The sequence below is a fragment of the Gymnoscopelus microlampas genome, assembly GCF_963454915.1.
Source record: "Gymnoscopelus microlampas genome assembly, chromosome: 9".
In the NCBI taxonomy this organism is placed as follows: domain Eukaryota; kingdom Metazoa; phylum Chordata; class Actinopteri; order Myctophiformes; family Myctophidae; genus Gymnoscopelus; species Gymnoscopelus microlampas.
This window is the reverse complement of record NC_139946.1, coordinates 11,421,009-11,442,623: the sequence shown is the minus strand read 5'-3', so window position 1 is coordinate 11,442,623 and position 21,615 is coordinate 11,421,009. Positions and strand designations below refer to the sequence as shown.

The following is a 21,615-nucleotide window of genomic DNA, read 5'->3' as shown; positions in this document are numbered from 1 at the left end:
TCTCATTTCTCAGTCTGATGTATTGTTAGGGTCTTGATGATCCGTTTGTGCAAGTGTTCCATTAACCCATTAAAGCCGGGAATCCATCTGTGACATTTGTAACTCAAATCTTTGCTTCCGGGAGATTCTACAAATGTCTTCTAAATCCTAACAGTTTTCTGAAAAACGTATGTTGCTACAGTATATTATGGTGGTTCTCAAACCTTTTCATGTCAAGGACCACCCAAAATTATGTGTTTTTGGCCAGGGACCCCCATCTCAAAATATGTTGGGCAAAGATTTGAGCTACAAATGTTCGCTTTATACGTATTCAAAGATTTGCAAAATTTTCCAAAAATGTTCAAGCGGTTTTGCGCTATGAGCTTGTATATCTGCTATTTTTGAATAGGCAAAAGAAATCTCAAAATGACACACAGATGCGTTCCTGGTCTTAATGGCTTAACAGGCAGGCCATGTTTTTATTTAGAAAAGAGTCCAGACGGAAGCACGCACATCCCAACAAAAACTTTCCAGGTGCTGAACAACAATACGTACTTGCTGGGAGGAAATAAAGGGAAGTTCGCACACTGTAGCTCCCAGTAGAAAATGTATGTACTATAAACAATGTATACACAACAAAAGAGCAACGTCACAATCAGAGGCAGCTGTAGTAGTGATTAACCACCGTCACACCCACCAGATCTACAAGCTCAGGCTTAGTAGTATAGTGCCATGCTGAGAGCTTATAGATCTGGGAAAGAAAAAAGGGGCGGTAAAGCCAACTGTCATGAAAGAAAGAGTGGTTATAGTGTGTGCCAAAAATCCTGAAGGGGGTGTCAATAAGTGTCATTTGGTAGCGGCGGACATCTTTGTGGGGTATAAACAGGTTGACTTAACATTGCCCCCCCCCACAAGTATGTCTGCAGCTACTATGCCACGCCCCTCCCCCCGTGGTGACGAGACGTTGGCAAGCACTATAAGGCCAACAGTATAGTTACATTACCATTTACAGCTAAATGGACACATGGAAATTAAAAATAAAAGTGACTCCTCAGATATAACGACCAATTACAAAGAATATGCGTGCGGCAGATGCAATGCAGAAAGTAATACCAATGTTGGTCTATTAGATAGACCAACATTGAATTGAATTAGACAAATATACGCAGTTAAGAATAATAATAGAACTCAGAAAAAAAGGGGAAGCACGCACATCTCTATGAAAATGTGCAGGTGCTGGCCTGCTTATAGGCTCATAGGTGAGCCTATAAATAAAACTGGTCGCTGGAGCTTCAAAAGTGTGCGGACTTCTTCTTCGTTCTAAAGAATAATAATAGAATCACAGAAATGGCTTAACATCAAATTCTTTGTTTTCTTTCTCCGTTTCATTTTGATCTTTTTGTCCTCATTATTATTATTACAGCTGCCTCTGATTGTGATGTTCCTTCCTTGTGTAAATAACACGCCCTCTTCACATGTTTCTTTAGTTAACCTTGATGACAAAATGTGTCAAATTGGTTGGTAAACAAAGATGTAAAACAGGGCTAGATGAGATTTCTTCATTATAGTCTGATTGTGATTTCTTTGTGACTGACTGACTGACTTTCTGTCTGACTATAGCCTGCTGATTAGTTGACTCACTTACTGGATGTTGCTTTGGGGGAAGGCTGTTTGGCTGTTTTCAGTGTGCGACAGCGCACAACAAGGTATAAATTGGGTTTTAGCTGCTCAGGCCCCTGGGAACTTTCACTTAACATATTAAGACCGGTAACGCATCTGTGTGTAATTTTTTAGATTTTTTTAGCTATTCAGAAATAGCAGATATACAAGCTCATAGCGCGGCACCGAGTGCCGCGCTATGAGCTTGTAGATCTGCTATTTTTTGAAAAATCATGAAAAGTTTTTTCTTTTTTTTGACGGACATTTGTAACTCAAATCTTTGCTCCTGGGGATTCTACAAATGTCTTCTAAAACAGGTTTATTTTATATAATATCAGTGGTTCTGAAACATTTTTCATGTCAAGGACCCCCAAAATTATATATATATTTAGCCGCAGACCCCCATCTCAAAATATGTTGTTCCAGGGACCCCCCAGAAGCAAAGATTTGAGTAAAATAAATTTGCTTTAAAATATATCATATTCATAGATCTGCACACATTTTCCCGATTTTTCATAAATAGCAGATCTACAAGCTCGGCACTCGGTGCCGCGCTATAAGCTTGTATACAGTATCTGCTATTTTTGAATAGCCAAAGAAATCTAAAAATGACACACAGATGCGCTCCCGGTCTTAATGGGTTAACTGTTAGCAGCAGCCACACAGACTCATTTGAATATTGTTTTCAGGCGTTGGCGTGTATATAGCATGTTGGAATGTTGATGTAGCTTTTAGGAAATTGCTGTTTGATGATGTATTGTATTTTCATTTGATTATTATGCGATTATTATGTTCTATTGTTATGTACGTTTCTGCCTCGCCTATTTAGCTTTTCACCTGTTTTCATCACAACAAGCTAATGTAGTCTACCCTGCGGCGGAGAAACCAACGAGGGTCACGGCAACATTGTATTTCTGAGCCTCTTGAACGGTCACATTGTTGGCCTCCCCAGCATTAATTCAGTAAAAGCTTTCATTCTCTATTTGAATCAGTAAAAAAAAGAGACTCACAGGCTAGGAGGAGAAGCGCGGTTCTGTGGCAGGCTTAGTGTCAAACTCGTTGACACTAAATGTTGCTACATTTCAGTGGCAGCGCTCCATATTTTTTTCATGTAATCCTAACGACAAATAATATTACCACTATAGAGAAGGCGCTAGAGACTCTCTCTCTGTGTTCGATCCTTTTACTCAAATGAACCGTGTTTGTCTGGAGCTGTGGTGGTGTACTAACTAGACAATAGCAGCTCAGTGTTTTTTATCTGTGACACAACCTTAAGCTTTGCTTTGGCAGCGGTCCACGCAAAGTCGCTTTTGAGGTCAGATTTACTGTCCAATCTTTTCCCCTGCTTAGTTAATCAAGGTCTTCCTTGCTACTGTTCTGCAGCCTTTTGTCTTTTGACTACTGACTCCTGCACAGACTCTGGTGGACTTGCATATTTGCTTCTAGGATGTGCATTAACAAACTTTGACAGATGCCTGTAAGCATAACTGTTGAGACTGTACTTATATTCACTCTAAGACTATTGATAGACTGTACCTATATTCATCCAGATGCTCATGTTAAAGGTCTGTTGATACACTTTACACATACACCTACATTACGTATATCCATTCTTATAACAATTATTGTATATCATAGTATATTCATTCTTATACCCAGTGTTGTTGATAGACTATATTGACCCGTCATAATTATATTCACTGCTGATAGATGTACTGTATAGCGATAGATGTACAGTATATTCATTAATATATTAACTGTACATAATACAGTATATTCATTCATGTACATAATACAGTATATTCATTCATGTACATAATACAGTATATTCATTGATAGACTCATTCAGTGAGTTCCAGTGCAGATATCTAGGGCCAGCAGCATTTTATTTATTTTGTGTTTCATCCGTTATGACACCTGAATTTCCCTCAAGGGATCATTACATTTTATCGTTATCGCTCACTTATACAAGGTCTCCATGATGTGTTTCCTCCTGATCATATTACAATGTCCATGGCTTAGCTGGCCAGCATTTACTATCTTCAGTAATAAATGACAACATGAAGAAGCACATGCATGACCTTTTTGGTAGCATTGCGTATGCGGGCCCACTCATGTGTGCACAGACGATATAACGACTATATATTCAGATAGGACAGTGTAGTAGACTAGAGAGACGGGGAACCAAGGGCAAAGAGAGGAGAGACATACATCACAAGACGGTAGTCGGATTCAAACTCTGTTCTGCGCCGTCGAACTAAGGAGCATATGGTCTGCTCTAGTATCCCAGCTGCTCAGCTTCTTAAACTCTGTGTACATGGACAAAGAGAACCCTGCCATGTTACTGCCACCTTCAATGGGTTGTTAATTACTGCAGCTGCCAGCCATGCCCTCCCTCTTTGTGGCTAAAAGTTATTTATTTTTAATTGGGCTTGGGCAAAATGTGATGCAAGAACATTTCCATATCGACTGGCCGTTAATTAGGGCCATAAATTTGTCAGCATTGGATTTCCCACATGCCCTGCTTACTAGTGCTTGTGTTCTTATCTGCTGACAGTCGTGCATGGACCTCTCAGCAAGTGCAGCTTGTGTGTTTGTTTTAGGATAAATATAGAAACCTCTTATCTCCATATTTTTAACTTTGTGTGTTTGTTTTGTAAATTAACGCCCTGCTTGATCATACTGCAGTGTCACCGAAAAGCATCGCTTCGCTCCGCGTTTCGAGCTTGTAGATCTGCTACTTTAGCAATTTTTTCATTTGAATCCTGAAAAGTAAGTAAGTTCTGGATTTGGACATGAGGTTTCCACCCAACAGAGACGAAGTACACACTAGGCACTCACATGACATATCTTTTCATGTAAAAAGCTCAAAAGTCAAAATATGCATCACTTAACTTAAAATGTATTGTGATATCCGTTAATGAGGAGAGATTATAAGATGAGATGAACAGCAGCTGGGTATGCATACTTACAAGGGCGGCAGTGGCTCAGCGGTAGAGTGGCCGGTAGAGTGGCTGGATGGCAACCGCGAGGTTCCCAGTTCGATCCCGGGCTCCCCCAGAGTTAGTGTCAGAGTGTCCTTGAGCAAGACGCTGAACCCCTAACTGCTCCCAATGAGCAGGCTGGTGCCTTGCAGGGTTTCCTCCGCCATCGGTGAATGAATGAATGGGTGAATGTAATGCACAATCTATGTAGAGCGCTTTGGATAAAAGTGCTATATATAAATGCACCATGTGTTCGAAAATAGTCTGATATATTAAATCAGCAGTTCCAATGGCCCACTGTGGACACTGATCACCAAAGATAAATGAAGAGAAGCTATATACTGTGTCTTTGAGGGGACAGTGTGGGTTGTTGGTTAGAGCTAGGTTAGCAGAAGGAAGCCATTTTAATTACGACTACAGACGTATCCTGTTGAACCATTTTCTTACCTGTGTATGCAAGATAAAGTCACGTTGGATCACCGTGTCTCCCAAATGCCTGGAATGCATGTAGAATGTTATCGTTAAACTACTGGCACGTTGTATTTACTGGGCATTTTATTTAAGGGTCATTTAGAATTGGGGGTTTTATTCACAATGTTCCTTATGCTGTATCTGGCTTGAACGCCAGCACTTTCTCATTTGGTACCAATAACATCATCCTCTGTCTCTAGACCTGCCCAACTAAAGTCCTAATGTAAACTGCAATTAAACTTGGGCACTATCGGGCCAATGATGCTGTTTGGTCAATGAGGTGCCTTGCTGTTCCATCTTATTAAGCAGGAAATAATATGCCATTTGCTAGCTACTTAGTAGTTTCTTTATGATCTCTGCTCGGCAACCAGACTGTCTCTCTGCCTCACCCTCTGCTTAGCTTCCCTGACAGGCCTATTATAGTGCACAATCATTGTTTTACTTACCGAGTTGTCCCCCCCCTCCTCCCACACACACACACACACACCGTTTTGTAAAAGCAATGTAGAGCCCAGATCTCTTACAGTATATGGACGATAAATCCTGCATTTCCTTTTCTTTTGTGTTTCAGAGGACCGACCACAGGTACCCCAAACTGGCCTTCACCCAGGAGGAGCTCCGGGAGCACTTTAGCCAACAGCTCAGCATAGAACAGGCCTGCACCATCACCATCGACTCGGTGGAGGCTCTTAAGCCTGTCACCGAAGACATGACCAAGATGGTAAACAAGCATCCCTCTATGACAGGGGTCTTCAACGTTTTCAGGCCAGGGACCCCCTAGCCGAGAGATAGATGAAGCAGGGACCCCCTCTATAATGTATAAAATTGTGTTTCAGATTAAACTTTCTTTTTTTTTACTTGGTCTGCTCTTTTTCCCTTCTACACCTATGCCTCTTTGCCAAAAATAGCAGATCTACAAGCTTGCGAGGCGTTGTGAGCTTGTAGATCTGCTGTTTTTGGCTAAAGTTCTCCTCAGAAAAGTGATGCTAGTTCAAATGGTTAATGTAAAAAAAAGAAAAAATCATATCACACAAAAATTTGGCGGACCCCCAGTAGTAACACTGAGGACCCCCTAGGGGTCCCGGACCCCCTGTTGAAGACCCTTGCTACAGTATATAATATTGTGTCGTCAAATAGAAACAGCAGTGAATTTGACCCTACACAGAACAGAACAGTTCTTTTGTTGTCAACATAGGGTGCGTTCGGAAATTGCGCACCGGAGCGCACTCGCCTATTAGTTTGTATTGGCCAGTGCGCTCAGTGCTATATTTCCGAACGCACCTAGAGTATCCATTAGCTCCGATGAGTGTAGTTCCTCTGTCTCTCTTTTTAAAAACTTTAGAAACATTTATGCATTGAGGCCAAGCAGGTTTCAGTGACAGGAACATCATATTCCCACGGTGCCTCTTCTCGCCAACTGTGGCATTTACAGTTCTAGCCTGGTTCCCCTGCTGATGCAGATCAGGCTGTGGGAGACACAGGGCGTGCGGTAGGGAGATGGCTCAAGCCAGGAAACATTTGCAGACAGCCCCGGCCCGAATGATAATGCATCGCAGAAGCCCTGGATAGAATGCAGAGTCACCTCCTCTAATCCCCAAGCCAAGCTCGAGATCTGCTCTCTCTATCAGACAGACTGGGAGGTGGTGTCAAACAGAGAGACAGCCTTCACACACACAAAAGGAACACACGCTTTCACACCCATACCCGTACACACACACACACACATACACCTACCTACCAATCCAGTGACCCGAGATGCTGTGTGCACAGAAGAGCAGACAGTGTTGTCTCTTCCCTGTTGATTTGAGATGAATCAGTCTGTGACCTAGTTCTGATCCTCCCAGATGGATGTTCTGGTCTCCCTCCCCCCCTGTTATCTGCTGGTATCTGGGCCAAACAGGCCTGAGCAACAAATACAATGCACAGGCACATAGTGCTGATTTATGTACAAATGAAAAGTATGGCTGCAAAAAAATAGCCATTTCTGCAAAAAAATAGCAGAAATGGCAGATCTACAAGCTTACAACGCGTCACTTTGTGACACGTTGTTTTCCCTACTTATGGTTCCTCGATCACAGAGCACAGAAGCAACAGATACAGGTGATCAACAATATCTGGACTTTATATCATGCATGCCCAGTATAAAACTCAAGGTTCTACCAAACGGTGTTGATTTCGTCGACTTAAACTATGACGGAAAATGTTGGTCGACTTCCTTTTTTTCACTGACGAAAACAAAATAAAAACGGAATAAAAATTTAAGCTACGATGACTAAAACTAAGACTAAATATATTGACAATTTCGTGCAACAAATAAAAACTAGACTAAAATGTTAGTGAGGGACTAGTGGAGAAGAGATCCAGTAGAACTGAAAGACGCTCTGAAAGTGTTGCGCTCTGAAAATAGCAGATCTACAAGCTTGCAACGCGTCGCGCTGCGACGGGTTGTGAGCTTGTAGATCGGCTATTTTCAACATGCAACCAAGTTTAAAATCAGCCATTACGGCGCCATCAAGGCACCGCCAACATACATTTTAGTCGACTAAATCAACTGTAGATTTAATCGACTATAATCTGATGATATTTAGTTGACTAAAACTAGACAAAAACTAAAACATTTTAGATGACTGAAATATGACTAAAACTAAATAGAATTTTATTCAAAAGACTATGACTAAATGTAATCAAAATGTGCTGTCAAAATCAACACTGCTACTAAAGCTCATCATTGCTTGAAGAGTTTCCTGTTTTTGCCTTTTATCAGAGGGAGAAGTTGGCAGAGCAGCGGACGCAGTGGAGTAAGGAGCTCCTTCAGGCACTGAGGGAGAGGAAGATGTTCCTCAACACCAACGGCAACGTCAACACCAACGGCAACGGCTCCAAGGTGGTCAACGTCTACCCGTACCTCTGTTTGCTAGACGACAGGGAATACGTTGATATCATGATACAGGTAATACTGTCCATCTGATATGGTCTATAACACTAGGGGTGGGCAACTTTGATGATGGAGAGGGCCACTATATTTACACACTCACTCCAGACGAGCCGCATTGCATATACTGTTGGGCAGACACCTCTTATCTCTTTTTCCGTAAATGAATGCCATACTTCGCCATTCTGTCACACAAAAGTAGCAAAAATAGCCGATCTACAAGCTCAAAACGCGTCGCGGTGCGACGTGTTATGAGCTTGTAGATCGGCTATTTTTGAATTGGAATCCTGATTTTCTTTTTGCTGTTTTTGAATTGGAATCCTGAAATAACATTTTTTATTTAATTTCAAATGCATTTAGTTATACTTATGTTAACTTTATGAACTTAAATACAAACACATTGGACATACAAAAGACAATAGAATTGTAATACTAGTCATTAAGCCACTAATATAGATTGAAGTAATTAAAGCGGGTCATGTTTGCAATTGTACAGTAACAGCTCAATAATATAATCAGTATTCCGATATTAACCTGCGGGCCGCATTAAGTGAAGGTGGGGGCCGCATGTGGCCCCCGGGCCGCCAGTTGCCCATGTATGTTCTATACCGAAACGCAACATATAAGTCTGACGCCTGATTTAGACTATGTTGCAGTGCACATCGTGTCATGTACCGAAAATAGCCGATCTACAAACTTATGTCACGCTGTGATGCATTGTGAGCTTGTGGATTGGCTATTTTTGGTGCACAAAACCGGCATGCAACTTTGTATAAAACGTCATGTTTCAGATAAGACTTTTTTGCACTAAGCATTTCTAGTTTATTTAGAATTTAGGCTCATGTTTAAGTTGATGTTTTGTACGGTTGCTGTACTATTCTTATGTTTTAGTTATGACTGACTATAAAACTAGATAATAAAGCTATGGCATTCATTCTCTTTGTATCTAGAGACACAACCCAAACAGTGAGACCCTAACCCATAACATCTATAACGTATTTGATGAGGATGACTGCTGAAAAAACTAGAAATTTCCCTTTCATACATCAAAGAAAAATGCATGCTTGGATCAGAAACACCCGCCAGCTGTTACAAATACACAAGTTCATGAGAAGGGTGTTTCCAGTAGGATTGTTTTATTTTTTACTTGGCAAAAAGAGCTGGATTGAATTGTATTGAATGCCATCTAAACACACATAGAAATCAGAGAAATTTGTGTATGTTTAATTTTTTTTGTCTTTTTTATGTGAAGAAATCAAACTGTGCAAGGGCCTTAATGTATTGGTTATTGCTTTTTTTTTTTTCTTTTCATAGCCAAGACTTTGTCCTACATGTTTTGACTGCTTACCTTTTGAGGCATACGTATCTTGTCCTTTTCCAGAGTTTGGCCAAAATTCCTTACAGTGGAGAGTCGATGACGATTATTGCCTCTGATCTGGGCACTCAGGTCTACAACAAATACTTCGTCCAACACAAGTACCATAATAAGTTGGTGGAAAAACTGGGCACTGTCTACAGTGATTACACAAGCTTGCTCGCTAAAGATGCCAAGGTAGACCTTTTTAAATGTTATATTTTTATATTTTATTTTAACTTATCATGGTAAAAGCATGAACGCTCCTATGATCAGCTTCTCATCCTGTTCCTCTCTCCCTCTCTCTTGCATGCCACCTCAAGCATATCTTCTAAAGCGAGCATCTTCTCAGCCATTATCTCTGTTAACCCACATGAAAGCAGCATGAAAACCTAGACCCGTTCTAATTGGCAATTTCTGCTGCGCAAACACCATTGCAAAGTATGAAATAACCCATTAAGACCGCAAACGCATCTGTGTAACCACTTTAACCATTATTTTATACTTTGGCTATTCAAAAATGCCGCGCGATTGCCGCGCTATGAGCTTGTAGATCTGCTATTTTTGAACAACATTTTTGCAAATCTTTCAATATTTATATATTTTTTAAAGCGGGGGGGTTCTGGGGGGTCCCTGGAATAACATATTTTGAGATGGGGGGGGGGGGGTCCGCGGCCAAATACATATAATTTTGTGAGGTCCTTGACATGAAAAAGTTTGAGAACCTGTCCGGATATGCAAGACATTTGTAGAATCCCCAGAAGCGAGAGATTTGAGTTACAAATGTTCGCTTTAAAAAAATATATATATTCAAAGATTTGCACAAACTTTCATGATTTAAAAAAAAAAGAGCAGATCTACAAACTCAGAACACAGCACTCGGTGCCGCGCTATGAGCTTGTATATCTGCTATTTGTGAATAGCCAAAGTATAAGATAATGGTTAGTAGTGGTTAAAATCTAAAATGACAGATGCTTTCCCGGTCTTAATACTGTAAATGTAAAGAGGTCAAATGGAGCACATGTCACCTCGCTCTGGCATTTTGGCTATCCAATTATTTTGTGGCTCACCTTATTATCACTTGCAAGAGGTTTTCACACTCATCATGACTCATAACATGGAGATTGACTGGAGAGAATCTCTACACGCTAAAATCCTTGCGTGTCAATTTAACTGGGAGTGTAAAAATAGAACCACACTCTCGATTAAATCAGGATTTTGCTGTGTATCTAGGGCTGTCACGATTACAAATTTAAGTTGATGATTAATTATCACTCAAATAATTGCGAATAACGATTTAAGTGTTTCTGTCGTTGAAAATGTATGGAACATTATGAATAAAAATGACATTTCTGTTCAGCTTTTAGCTTTCGTAATCAAAAGTTGCACAGGGCAGATATGACAAGTAACACATATTTAATTACTTTATACTTAAAAATAAACATGAATAGTGGAAATAGCCGATCTATAAGCTCAAAACGCATCGCAACGCGTTTTGAGCGTATAGATCTGCTATTTCCACTATTTTGTCATTTAAAAAAATATATATATGACATTTTTTAACATGGAATTGATTATGACGATTATGCAAAAATAATTGCGATTACCGGTATATAAAATAATTGCGATTAAACGATTATGTAATAATTGTGACAGGCATATGTGTATCTCCATGTAACAAGTTGAAATTCCTTTCCTCTCCTTCTAGGTGCACGACGTCCTGCCCAGAGAGCATTGGCTTAAGCTGGAGATGGAGCACAGTTCCGGTCCTTCGCTCTGTGGGAACGAGACCCAGTGGCCACACATTGTAACCCTGGAGTTGGGCATCTACTTGTTGGACCTGATGGTCAAGCACCTCAAGATCAACAGCGACATTCTAAACCCAGCCCATGAGAAGAAGATCATACCCATCCTTTACCACATGTACACCTTCCGCAGCGTTAAACAGGTACAGGAACGGGCTATACTTGGTCTTACACAGGTCTAAAGGCTTCTCCGCCAGGCCAAAAGGCATGGCGAGAGAGTATGTTTTGCACCCTGTCCGTGTGTCCGTCCGTCCGTCCGTCCGTCCGTCCGTCCGTCCGTGTGTGTGTCCTTCTGTCTGTGAGCAGCTGATCTCCGGCACCGTTGGCCCAGTCATTTTTCAGATTGGCCTGTTATAGCGCCACCAGGAGGCCGATTTGTGCGAGACCGTTTTTTTGATTCTACTCCTACAGATTTTATCCAAACATCACACAAATCGGTACACAGTATCTCTATAGTCATGTGATCAACACGGATCTGTCACATATTCCATCCTGATTGCCTAAGATTGGCTTCCAAAGTTTGCAGGATTGGTTCGTTTTGAACAAAATGCCTCAAATCATGAACGCAGCATGCAGACTGGTTAGCCTAATACACACATCTTTGATCGGATGCCCTCAGGGCTCGGGCTGCAAGAATTAACATGAAGTACAGAATGCAGCCATTTACAGGATGAATAGGTTTTCGTGTATTTGTATGTCTGGCACGCCTTCAGAGGTGTGATAGTGAAATACAGCGAGATTCTTCCAAGACCCGGAAAAGGCGCACTGTGATTGGCCAGTAGTCACTTTGAGTGGCAGTTGGGGCAAACGCTCACCCTAAAACATGATTTACGATTCTGTGCCTATCGGTACATAACTCGGACGGCGCTGAGTCGGCTCAAGCAAACTTCGCAACGCTCGGCACGGCAACTCGCTCGCTCGGTGGTGGCCTCTCGTGGCTCAAGTTCGCTTGAGATGGCGTGCCTCCGACGCGGTCCAAAACTATACTTTATCGCCAAAAAACTGTGTCCGCGGTTGTGTTGGGGTCGGCAGTTCAATGCTCAGTGAGGCACACCACCAGACCAGTCATAAAATCAGGGTTTTGGGCTGTATTAGAATGTGACAACGCCCCCACCGTCCCCTCTGGGGGCGGCGTCCTTGTTTTCTCGTTTTTGCATTCAGCCAATCGCAAGGCAGGCAGGGCGGGGCTTGGTAGAATCTCGCTGTAGAAAAATAACACAGATCCCCACATACAACAGTATAACCACATGCACAGAAAGTACAGTGTCCGTTTTTCCGTATCCCGCAGCCTGATCAACTTGGCAAAATGTCCCTCCCCACTCACACACACACACACACACACACACACACACACACACACACACACACACACACACACACCCCTTCCATTCCGCCGACCTGTGATGCCGATAGATGTGGCATTCAGATCACGGTGAGATAAGAAATTAACTCCTTTGATATCCTCACAACAGGTACAGTATCTTGGGGTTTAACCCAGACTCCAAAAAGATTATTTTTGCAGAGATGTAAGTGGTGAAGTGGTCCAGTTTTAATAGGATCTTCAGGGAGCCAGCCTTCATAGAAGCATTGAAAAGGATAAAAAATAAATCAGAATTGATCGAGGGCTGTGCTGCTCACAGACCCTTACACACACACACACACACACATTGAGAAGCACTTAGCTGGGTGAAGATGAAAAATCAAGGTCTAATTAATATTATTTTTCCAAACCCTTCCCAGGAAGTCCCACTTCCCAATTCAAAGATACTATTTTTTTTTAAACAGTCATATAGCAGAACTATCCGTACACACAACCTGCAGCAAATGACTTAGTAAAATACACATAAAAACACATAAACTCAGGTACAGTACCAGGGGCCTTGATAAACTCCTCTTTACAACTTTCAAAATCAAATTTTGAAAGCTTGGTCAAGTGTCGAATCTCAACCAAGTGTGGAATCTCAGGGGTTTCTCAGTCATAGCTTCATCTTAAAGTTGAAATCATCATAGCACTGCTATCGGGGGAAAAAAATCTAGTCATAGATAACCTTCACTTGACAGGTCTGTCTGTCATTCAGCGCTACATTGCTGTCTTGTAAAGCCTTTCTTGCATAGCTCAGCGCTCTCCTATCCATTCTTGTGTTCACAAGTATATGAATTATAAAGCCATTTTCCTCCGGTGTGAGAGCACATTGAGTAAGATGAATAGGTTCCAGGTTAATCCCTTTTTAGTGCCCCTCCTTAATTGGCTGGCTGATTTAGTAGTGCCTTGAGACCTTGAAACCACCGTTCAGTCCTGGGAGGCTCTGGCTCTGTAGTCTATTCCTAGAGAGGAGCGGATCCACCCATGTGGACTTAATGGGCTTTGACAGGAGAGCACATTTTCTGAGTCAAAGTCCCCCCTCAGTCTGAACTCTCTTTCTCCCTCTATAACTTGCTCTGTTGTTTCCTCTCCATCTTTCACTCTCCCCCTCTTCTCCCTGCTGTGTGTCATTCGTGTGTGTGTGCGTGGATGGGTGAGGTCAGCACATCAGGGGTGCGCATCCTAATGATTTTACAGCCCAGCATGACGGTCTGACTCATTCGAGTCCATGCTGAAATGTTCTGTGAGGTTGATGATGGATGAGGGTTAGAACATGATACGGACGGGCTCTTGATGTTACATAAGATTGTGGTTAAGGACCGTGAGACGTCGTATAGGCAGTCGTAGTGTAGACGTTTGTCTTTTTTCCGTGTCAGCCATAATTAAAGCTGTCACGGAACAGACGTCTGTGCTTGCAAGCTCCTCTATTTACATCACCGTAACTACCCTGCAATCAGTCAGGAACTAAATCAGCCGTACGCCGCGCACCAGAAGTCATGATTAACCTTTTTTGCTGTCAAAGCAAATACGGATGCCTCTTTCATTACTGTATAATTGTACCATTCATCTTTATTTAAAGAGACATGCTCAGTATGCCTACTCACTCTCTGTCTCTCTCTCTTTCGCTAATCAGATCTCATGATTATCTCATGGCAGTGTTGATTTTGTCGACTAAAACTATGACGAAAAATGTTCGTCGACTACCCTTTTTCACTGACAAAAACTACATAAAAACGAAATAAAAACTATTCTATGATGACTAAGACTAAATGTAGTGACAATTTCGTCAACAAATAAAAACTAGACTAAAATTTGTTAGGGAGGGGACTAATGGAGAAGAGTTCCACGTAGAACTAAAAGACAAGTCATTTTATGTTTGGTTGCGCTCGGGTGTTGCGCTCTGAATAGCAGATCTACAAGCTCACAACCTGTCGCAGCGTGACACGTTGTGAGCTTGTAGATCTGCTATTTTCAGCATGCAACCAAGTGTAAAATCAGCCTTTACGCCGCCATCAAGGCCCCACCAGAATACATTTTAGTCGACTAAATCAACTGTAGATTTAGTCGACTAAAATCTTATGATGCTTAGTCAACTAAAACCAGACTAACAGTAAAACATTTCAGATGACTAAAACTAAATGGAATTTTATTCAAAAGACTATGACTAAAACCAAATCAAAATTTGCTGTCAAAATCAACACTGTTGTGGGGTTAATGTTTTTTTCACCCCCACCAGATTGGCTTCATCAAGCCCCACCCCATCCTCTCCCAGATGCAGCAGCGGGCCAGGGAGGACACCTCGCTGACCTTCGACTCCTACGTGATGCCCATGCTGTGCCCTCCCGTGCCCTGGACCTCGGCCAAGTTCGGCGCCTACCTGCTGTCGCCGACCAAGCTGATGCGCTCGACGGACGGCGCCATCCAGCACGAGCAGCTGCTGGAGAAGAGCGAGAACCTCCACGCCGTCCTCGACTCCGTCAACCAGCTGGGCAACTGCGCCTGGAGGGTCAACAAGCCCCTGCTGGACATCATCATCGGCATCTTCAACGACCAGGGCAGCGACAAGCTGGACATTCCCGCCCCGTCGTCGGAGCCGCCCAAGATCCCGCACTTCCGCTACAACGACCCCACGCACACCGCCGCCGAGAAGGCCCACCTGAAGAGGGAGGCGATCAAGGCCAGGAAGAGGTGCAGCGAGATGCACAGCCTGCGCATGGACACCCTCTACAAGCTCTCCATCGCCAACCACATGCGCGACAAGGTGTTCTGGTTCCCGCACAGCATGGACTTCCGGGGACGCACCTACCCGTGTCCTCCCTACTTCAACCACCTGGGGAGCGACGTGACGCGGGCCCTCCTCGCGTTCGCCGAGGGTAAACCGCTGGGGCCGAAGGGCCTGGACTGGCTGAAGATCCACCTGGTCAACCTGACGGGGCTGAAGAAGAGGAGTTCCCTGCAGGGCAGGCTGGAGTACGCCAACTCGATCATCGACGACATACTGGACTCCGCGGACAACCCTCTCGATGTTAGTCTTTCTCTTAACCAATTTAGACCTGGAACGCATCTGTGTCACTTTTTCATTTGAGCTAAAAAGCATTATTTTACACTTTGGCTATTCAAAAATAGCAGATCTATTTTTGAAAAATCGTGAAAATGTGTGCAAATCTTTCAATATTTATTATTTTAAAGCGAACATTTTTAACTCAAATCTTTGCTTCTGGGGGTCCCTGGAACAAAATGTTTTGAGATGGGGTCCACGGCCAAATTCATATCGTTTTGGGGGTCCTTGACATGAAAAAGTTTGAGCACCACTGACATAGAAACATACGTTTTTCAGAATACTGTTGGGATTTAGAAGACATTTGTAGAATCGGCTTCAGGTCTTAAAGGGTTAACCTGTCCATTGAAAGCTGTTATATTTTTAACCATGATATCATATATAAACATAGCTCATCTGTCTGTCTTTGGTGGTGGTGCTGAAGTATTATTATTAGCCTGGTAATATACCTTGACTTTATGAAACAGCATAATCATCTCTTTTACAGTGAGAGAGGACAGATTAGTATCCTAAGAAAAGCTCTTTGGCTTGGTTTTTGCCTCCCTCTATGCAGGAAAGTATGTCTCCTGCTGGTGTTTGTATGCAGGATAAGCATGTCTCATGCTGGTGTTTGTGTTTTGGCCAGGGTAAGGGGTGGTGGATGACTGCAGATGAGCCATGGCAGGCCCTGGGCTGCTGCATGGAGATCGCCAACGTTCTGAGATCCCCTGATCCAACTCAATTTATCTCCCACTTACCTGTCCACCAGGTACAGTATTTTCAGCTGGAAAAAGTATTGTGCAACAAGTAGAAAATGCCTTTTACAAGGAAGGTTCAGAGAACTATTGATTATCCTACTATCCTACTATCCTACTATAATCCTACTATAATTCTAGTAACCTCTGTAGTGGTACGTGAGTGAAGATACCCGGTTCTCCTCACTGGCTGGACCAATTGCTCTGATTTTGCACACAGCCATTGACCATTACCATCTGAACGCAACTGTGAAGCCCGTTTTTCAATTTCATCAAATCTCAGCTTCTTATTAGCGTTTTTGTGTCAAACACTGTCGCCATGGTTACGGGGCTGCCCAGCTATGGGACGAACTGCCTCCCGGGTTGCCAGATCATGTGCGCATATCCCCCCACGGATGCGCTGCGCCGACCGGGTATGGTCTAGTTCTACTATAATTCTAGTAACCTCTGTCTGTAGTGGGAGTAGGTGAAGCTACCCGGTTCTCCTCAGTGGCTGGACCAATTGCTCTGATTTTGCACACAGCCATTGACCATTACCATCTGAACTTAACTGTGAAGCCCGTTTTTCAATTTCATCAAATCTCAGCTTCTTATTAGCGTTTATGTGTCAAACACTGTCGCCATGGTTACGGGGCTGCCCAGCTATGGGACGAACTGCCTCCCGGGTTGCCAGATCATGTGCGCATATTCCCCCACGGATGCGTCGACCGGGTATGGTCTAGTATGAACTAATTTGAATAATCACATATTGTTACATGTCAATCCATAACCTGGGTTTAATACTATTCATTTAATACTATTATTTATGACTCTTGTTTTAATGTATAGGGGTTTCCAGCGTTTATGAATTGACGTTTATTGTAAACTTACTTATGCTAGCTACAACCTCTCGTATTACCCTACCTAGTCTAGCGTCCGAATGTACATAAATCTAATGGCTTCAAATTTCTAGTATTAGATTGACCTCGCGTCACCAGTCTTTCCACCTCGGAGGAAAGCCTGGTATGCGTTACTAAAGACCCATATGATCCGGTCTAGGCCACGCCTACTGAAAAAAAAAAAAAGAAAAGAATCCTCTTTCCGGATTCTGCCCATCCGGTTTTGCGGTGCCGCTTTGTTTTGGTTCCCCAATCCCTATTTAAATGGAATAGAATTTCCCCGTGGGATAATACAGACGCTAAATAGTCTCCAGATAGTGCACGCACATTTAAATTAAAAAAATAAGCTAAACTACGCTGCATCAAGGATTTTATTAGGACGGACCTATTTTGGGGTGAGTCAGGGTGAGGTCTTTCCGGCTCTGCCCAACCGGCCGCTGGATGACGCGGATGACGCGCCTGGTGACGTAGAGTTACTTCCGCTCCCGACCGGATCATAGACCCGAAAAGATATGCTGCCCAGGCTACTATTAGATAGAGGTGTGCATTGGCACTGCCCTCACGATTCAATTCGATTACGATTCACCAGGTAACAAAAGTGCAGGTTTCACGCAGACTAAAACCTGTACGTAAACAGTTTTAAGGGAAATCAAAAAATCTTCTTCTTCTTGATGTTTGTGAGCGAGTGGATTCAGGGACTCTCTACTCCAGGCACACGGACAATGTAGAATCTACATTGTCCGTGTGCCTGGAGTAGAGAGTCCCTGAATCCACTCGCTCACAAACATCAACTCAACTTTATTGGCACATCACAGGTTTATTAAGTGTAAAAAAGAGCTTGGGCCATTCATCAATCAAATAAACATGTTTAGGCCTACATGCGATGCACACTTCCCTCTTCATGCAGCGCTAGCGCCTTTGTTTAGATCTCATAGTCTGAGAGGACGTTCGGCAGTAGCCTGGGACCAGACGAATCTGCGAGTGCAAAAAAAAATTGCACTCTGAGTCTGCGATATGGGTCTGGCACCGCTCCATAGAGAATCCATTTCCTGCTCCAGAAGACGTGGGTGACCAATCAGGGCCCAGTATTCGAATATGGGAGACTGTAATTGGTAGTTGGTTGTAGGTCTAACCAATTGCGTCGAGGGCCATTGTTTTGATCCCGCCCCTTGGGAAAAAAAACGTCCTCATGGAAGCACCAGACTCATATCCACGCAGTGATGTAGTCTGGCTACGCGAGGCTAGTTGGGCAGGGTGAATGTAGCCTATTGCACAACAAGGAAGGGAGTCTAACTAGATTGCGCTCTCTGTTTGCATCGCGATACATTTTTTTTATTTCACCGTAGAACAACCTGAGGGGATGTGAGGACACACCCTGAATTTCTTACGCGATGGAGGAGACAGTAAGGGCACTGCCGAGTCTTTTTCACCACATGCGCGGTGTGTGTCCTATTTGCTGTCCTCATCGATGTGTGCTCTGAGGACCTTGAAGTCACTCAGAGCTCTATAGTGAGAACATTTTGGTCGCACATGCGCCCAAATATGTATCAAGTGTTACTAAACGTTTTAATTAGTCGCACCATTGCAACTGAGATTCAGCAGGTCTCTTTGTTTTTGTTTTCCTAACCACTCAGATTCTTAGAAGACATACTCTGCCTCCGTGGCTCTAGGAGGAAAACCAGCATGTGCATGTGTAAAAACCGCACCCCCTTATACTCCTAGTCGAGCACATTGAGGGCCGAGCGACATCATCACTGATGGCACAGCAGCAGACAGCATACACGGTGGCAGTTCAAAACGCAGCGAACCGTGGCTCAGAAATGACAAAAACGCACTGCAATTATTGCAGAAGAGTTCGGCCAAGGCATGGCAGGGAACAGCACATTTGCTGTCAGAGCGTTGCCATTCTGAATCAAAACAGTAAAACAGTACAATGCCTCTGCCGTGACAGCTGCATGGCCCGCAGACAGAGCAGGTCCTCCCACGTCGTTGTGACAGTCGGTGACAGGCAACAGCGAACAAAAACAGCGAGGAGTCAAGGAGTCGTGGGGGGCATAGGCGAACCCCCCCCCCCCCCCCTCTCTGCCAGCAAGGGGGGGCAAGATTTTCCTTTGAGGAAAAAAATACATATTTTCAGTAATGCCATAGCCCAGGGGTCTTCAAGGTTTTCGGGCCAAGGACCCCTTGGCTGAGAGAGAGATAAAGCAGGGACCCCAAATTATATATTGAATAGAATATAATCTTTTCATAGATTTCATAGATAGCTTCATAGATTTGTTTGACAGACACTGTCATCAGTGTTGGATACATGTTAATTTGTGTTTTCAGACTTTTAACCACATAAACCGTCCATACTAAGTAAACTTGACGCACTCTGTACTTGGTCTGCTCTTTTTCCCCCCTACACCAAACGTGTACAAATATTTTGTACACGTTTATTTTGTGTGCCTTCTCTATCTGCAAAATGCCTAAATTTGACACTCTCGCATCAGCCATCAGTCATCACTCTTCAGTTGTCTCAAAGTAGAGAAACTGCTGAAGCACTTGTGACCAGTATGGTGAGATGCTGCGCGTAGACTTGTTTTAATGTGCCAAATGCATTGGGCAGTCCCTTCTCATGATTCTTTTCAAAACAGTGTCATGTTCTCGTATTCTTTGGGTTCTGTCTGTTCTCTGAACATGGAAGTCATTGCTGAGATTTCAGCTTTACGAGAATCAGCATCAAGATTGTATGTCTGACTCTGACATACGTCTGTCACACTGTTTGTTCTCTGACGAGCTATCTGAGGGTACAGCATCAGCAAGACACTGCAGAATGTGCAAATTGTTTTCAGAAAAGCGATCCTGGAGCTGTTGTTGTATGAGAGTATCCAGGGTTCTGTACATAATCTCACATCTGTAATAATCCTCTGGTGTGTCAAACACTTGACTTAGCTCCTCCTCCCAGTCTGGAGGGAATACTTTTGCGTTGCACACTGGGACCCACAAATCTATTCTTATCACAGAGCTGACTAACATACTGGAAAACTTGACGATGCAAACACTCCCTCTCTAAGCTCTTTAATGGTTTTAACAGTAGCTTTCACCATTGAAAATGCAGTGTCGTATTTGTAGTTTCTTTGTTCGCAACATTTTAGATGGAGAGTCAGTCACAGTAAATACAGTAAATAAAGTCTTGCAGATGTTTAAGTAGTGAACTTGCCTCGCCACCTGTTTTTTGTGAGGGCATCAATGATCATCAATGATTAATCAAAGTTATCCAACACGGCTCTGATAGCTAGGATAGAAGGTTAGCTTTTTTTCTCTGGCTCCTCATCTGAAAACAGAGTCGGTGGCCAAATTAAATAGATCTGCCACAATTATTAGATGATAAGACTGGCAGATAGCGAGATAGAAGATGGCACATAATACGAGAAACAGTGTGTATTCAAAGACCCAGCAAATCATCAAGTACACTCACCACCCAAGCCACAATCTGTTAATAACACGACCATGGCCAGGCAAGCTCTACCGTTGTATCAAAAGCCATACCACAGTTTTCCCCAGACCACTATAGGAGTATTGAACTAGCGCTATTTTAATCCAAAGGACGTATTTCCCCTCAGTGATCAATAAACTCTTAATCCATAATCTAAATGATATCTGACAGCAGCGTTCCAGTATGTCCCGGATTATTTTTCTTTACCTCATCAAATTCATTCACCCTGAACTCTCAAACTCTCTATGTACTGGCTCTCTCCCTCTCCCCTCTTATCCTGATCTTTCACATGCTTCGTCTCTCTCTAATCACCCTGCATTCTTACCCCCCCCCCCCCCCCTCCCCCCATCTCATCATTCACTCTCTCTCCTTCAGGACGGTTCATGTAACGGTCTCCAGCACTACGCAGCACTGGGTAGAGATGTCATTGGTGCCACCTCGGTCAACCTCGTGCCATGTGACCTGCCCCAGGACGTGTACAGTGGAGTTGCACAACAGGTCGGTCCCCCCCCCCCCCCCCCCCCACACACACACACACATAAACATTGTGGGATTGCATCGTCTTGCTTGCCCCCCCCCCCCTGGCCTACATCCACTTCTCATGCACTTCTGCTTTACTGCACATTTGAACTGTGGATGTTTTATATTTCATGCCATGTGGCATTGACTCATTCTTTAATATATTCAAGACAACTCCTCTGATCCCCCACGGCGGGATCTGGAATTGTTTTCCTGCCTTGCAACCGTGTGCGGTAAAGGGTGGAGACTTAAAGGTCCCATATCATCATATATACTGTAGGCCCATATACTGTATGGCTACTGTATATATGGGCGTAGTCATTAGTGACATGTCATGCCTATACATGGGCATATCGGATTTGTTTATGGTTATGTCTGAGTCATAGTAGCGTGGTCCGCCC

General features: G+C 43.3%; 1 protein-coding gene across 1 annotated transcript in view; it reads left to right on the top strand.

Annotated features, from left to right (window-relative positions):
• polrmt (polymerase (RNA) mitochondrial (DNA directed)) overlaps positions 1-21,615 on the top strand; it is a 91,955-nt gene that overhangs the window by 15,021 nt on the left and 55,319 nt on the right. Inside the window, exons 6-12 of the mRNA XM_084066473.1 lie at positions 5,665-5,814; positions 7,858-8,043; positions 9,407-9,577; positions 11,088-11,327; positions 14,784-15,572; positions 16,231-16,353; positions 21,071-21,193. Coding sequence (XP_083922599.1) covers positions 5,665-5,814; positions 7,858-8,043; positions 9,407-9,577; positions 11,088-11,327; positions 14,784-15,572; positions 16,231-16,353; positions 21,071-21,193 — 1,782 coding nt within the window. The remainder of the gene's footprint in view (positions 1-5,664; positions 5,815-7,857; positions 8,044-9,406; positions 9,578-11,087; positions 11,328-14,783; positions 15,573-16,230; positions 16,354-21,070; positions 21,194-21,615) is intronic.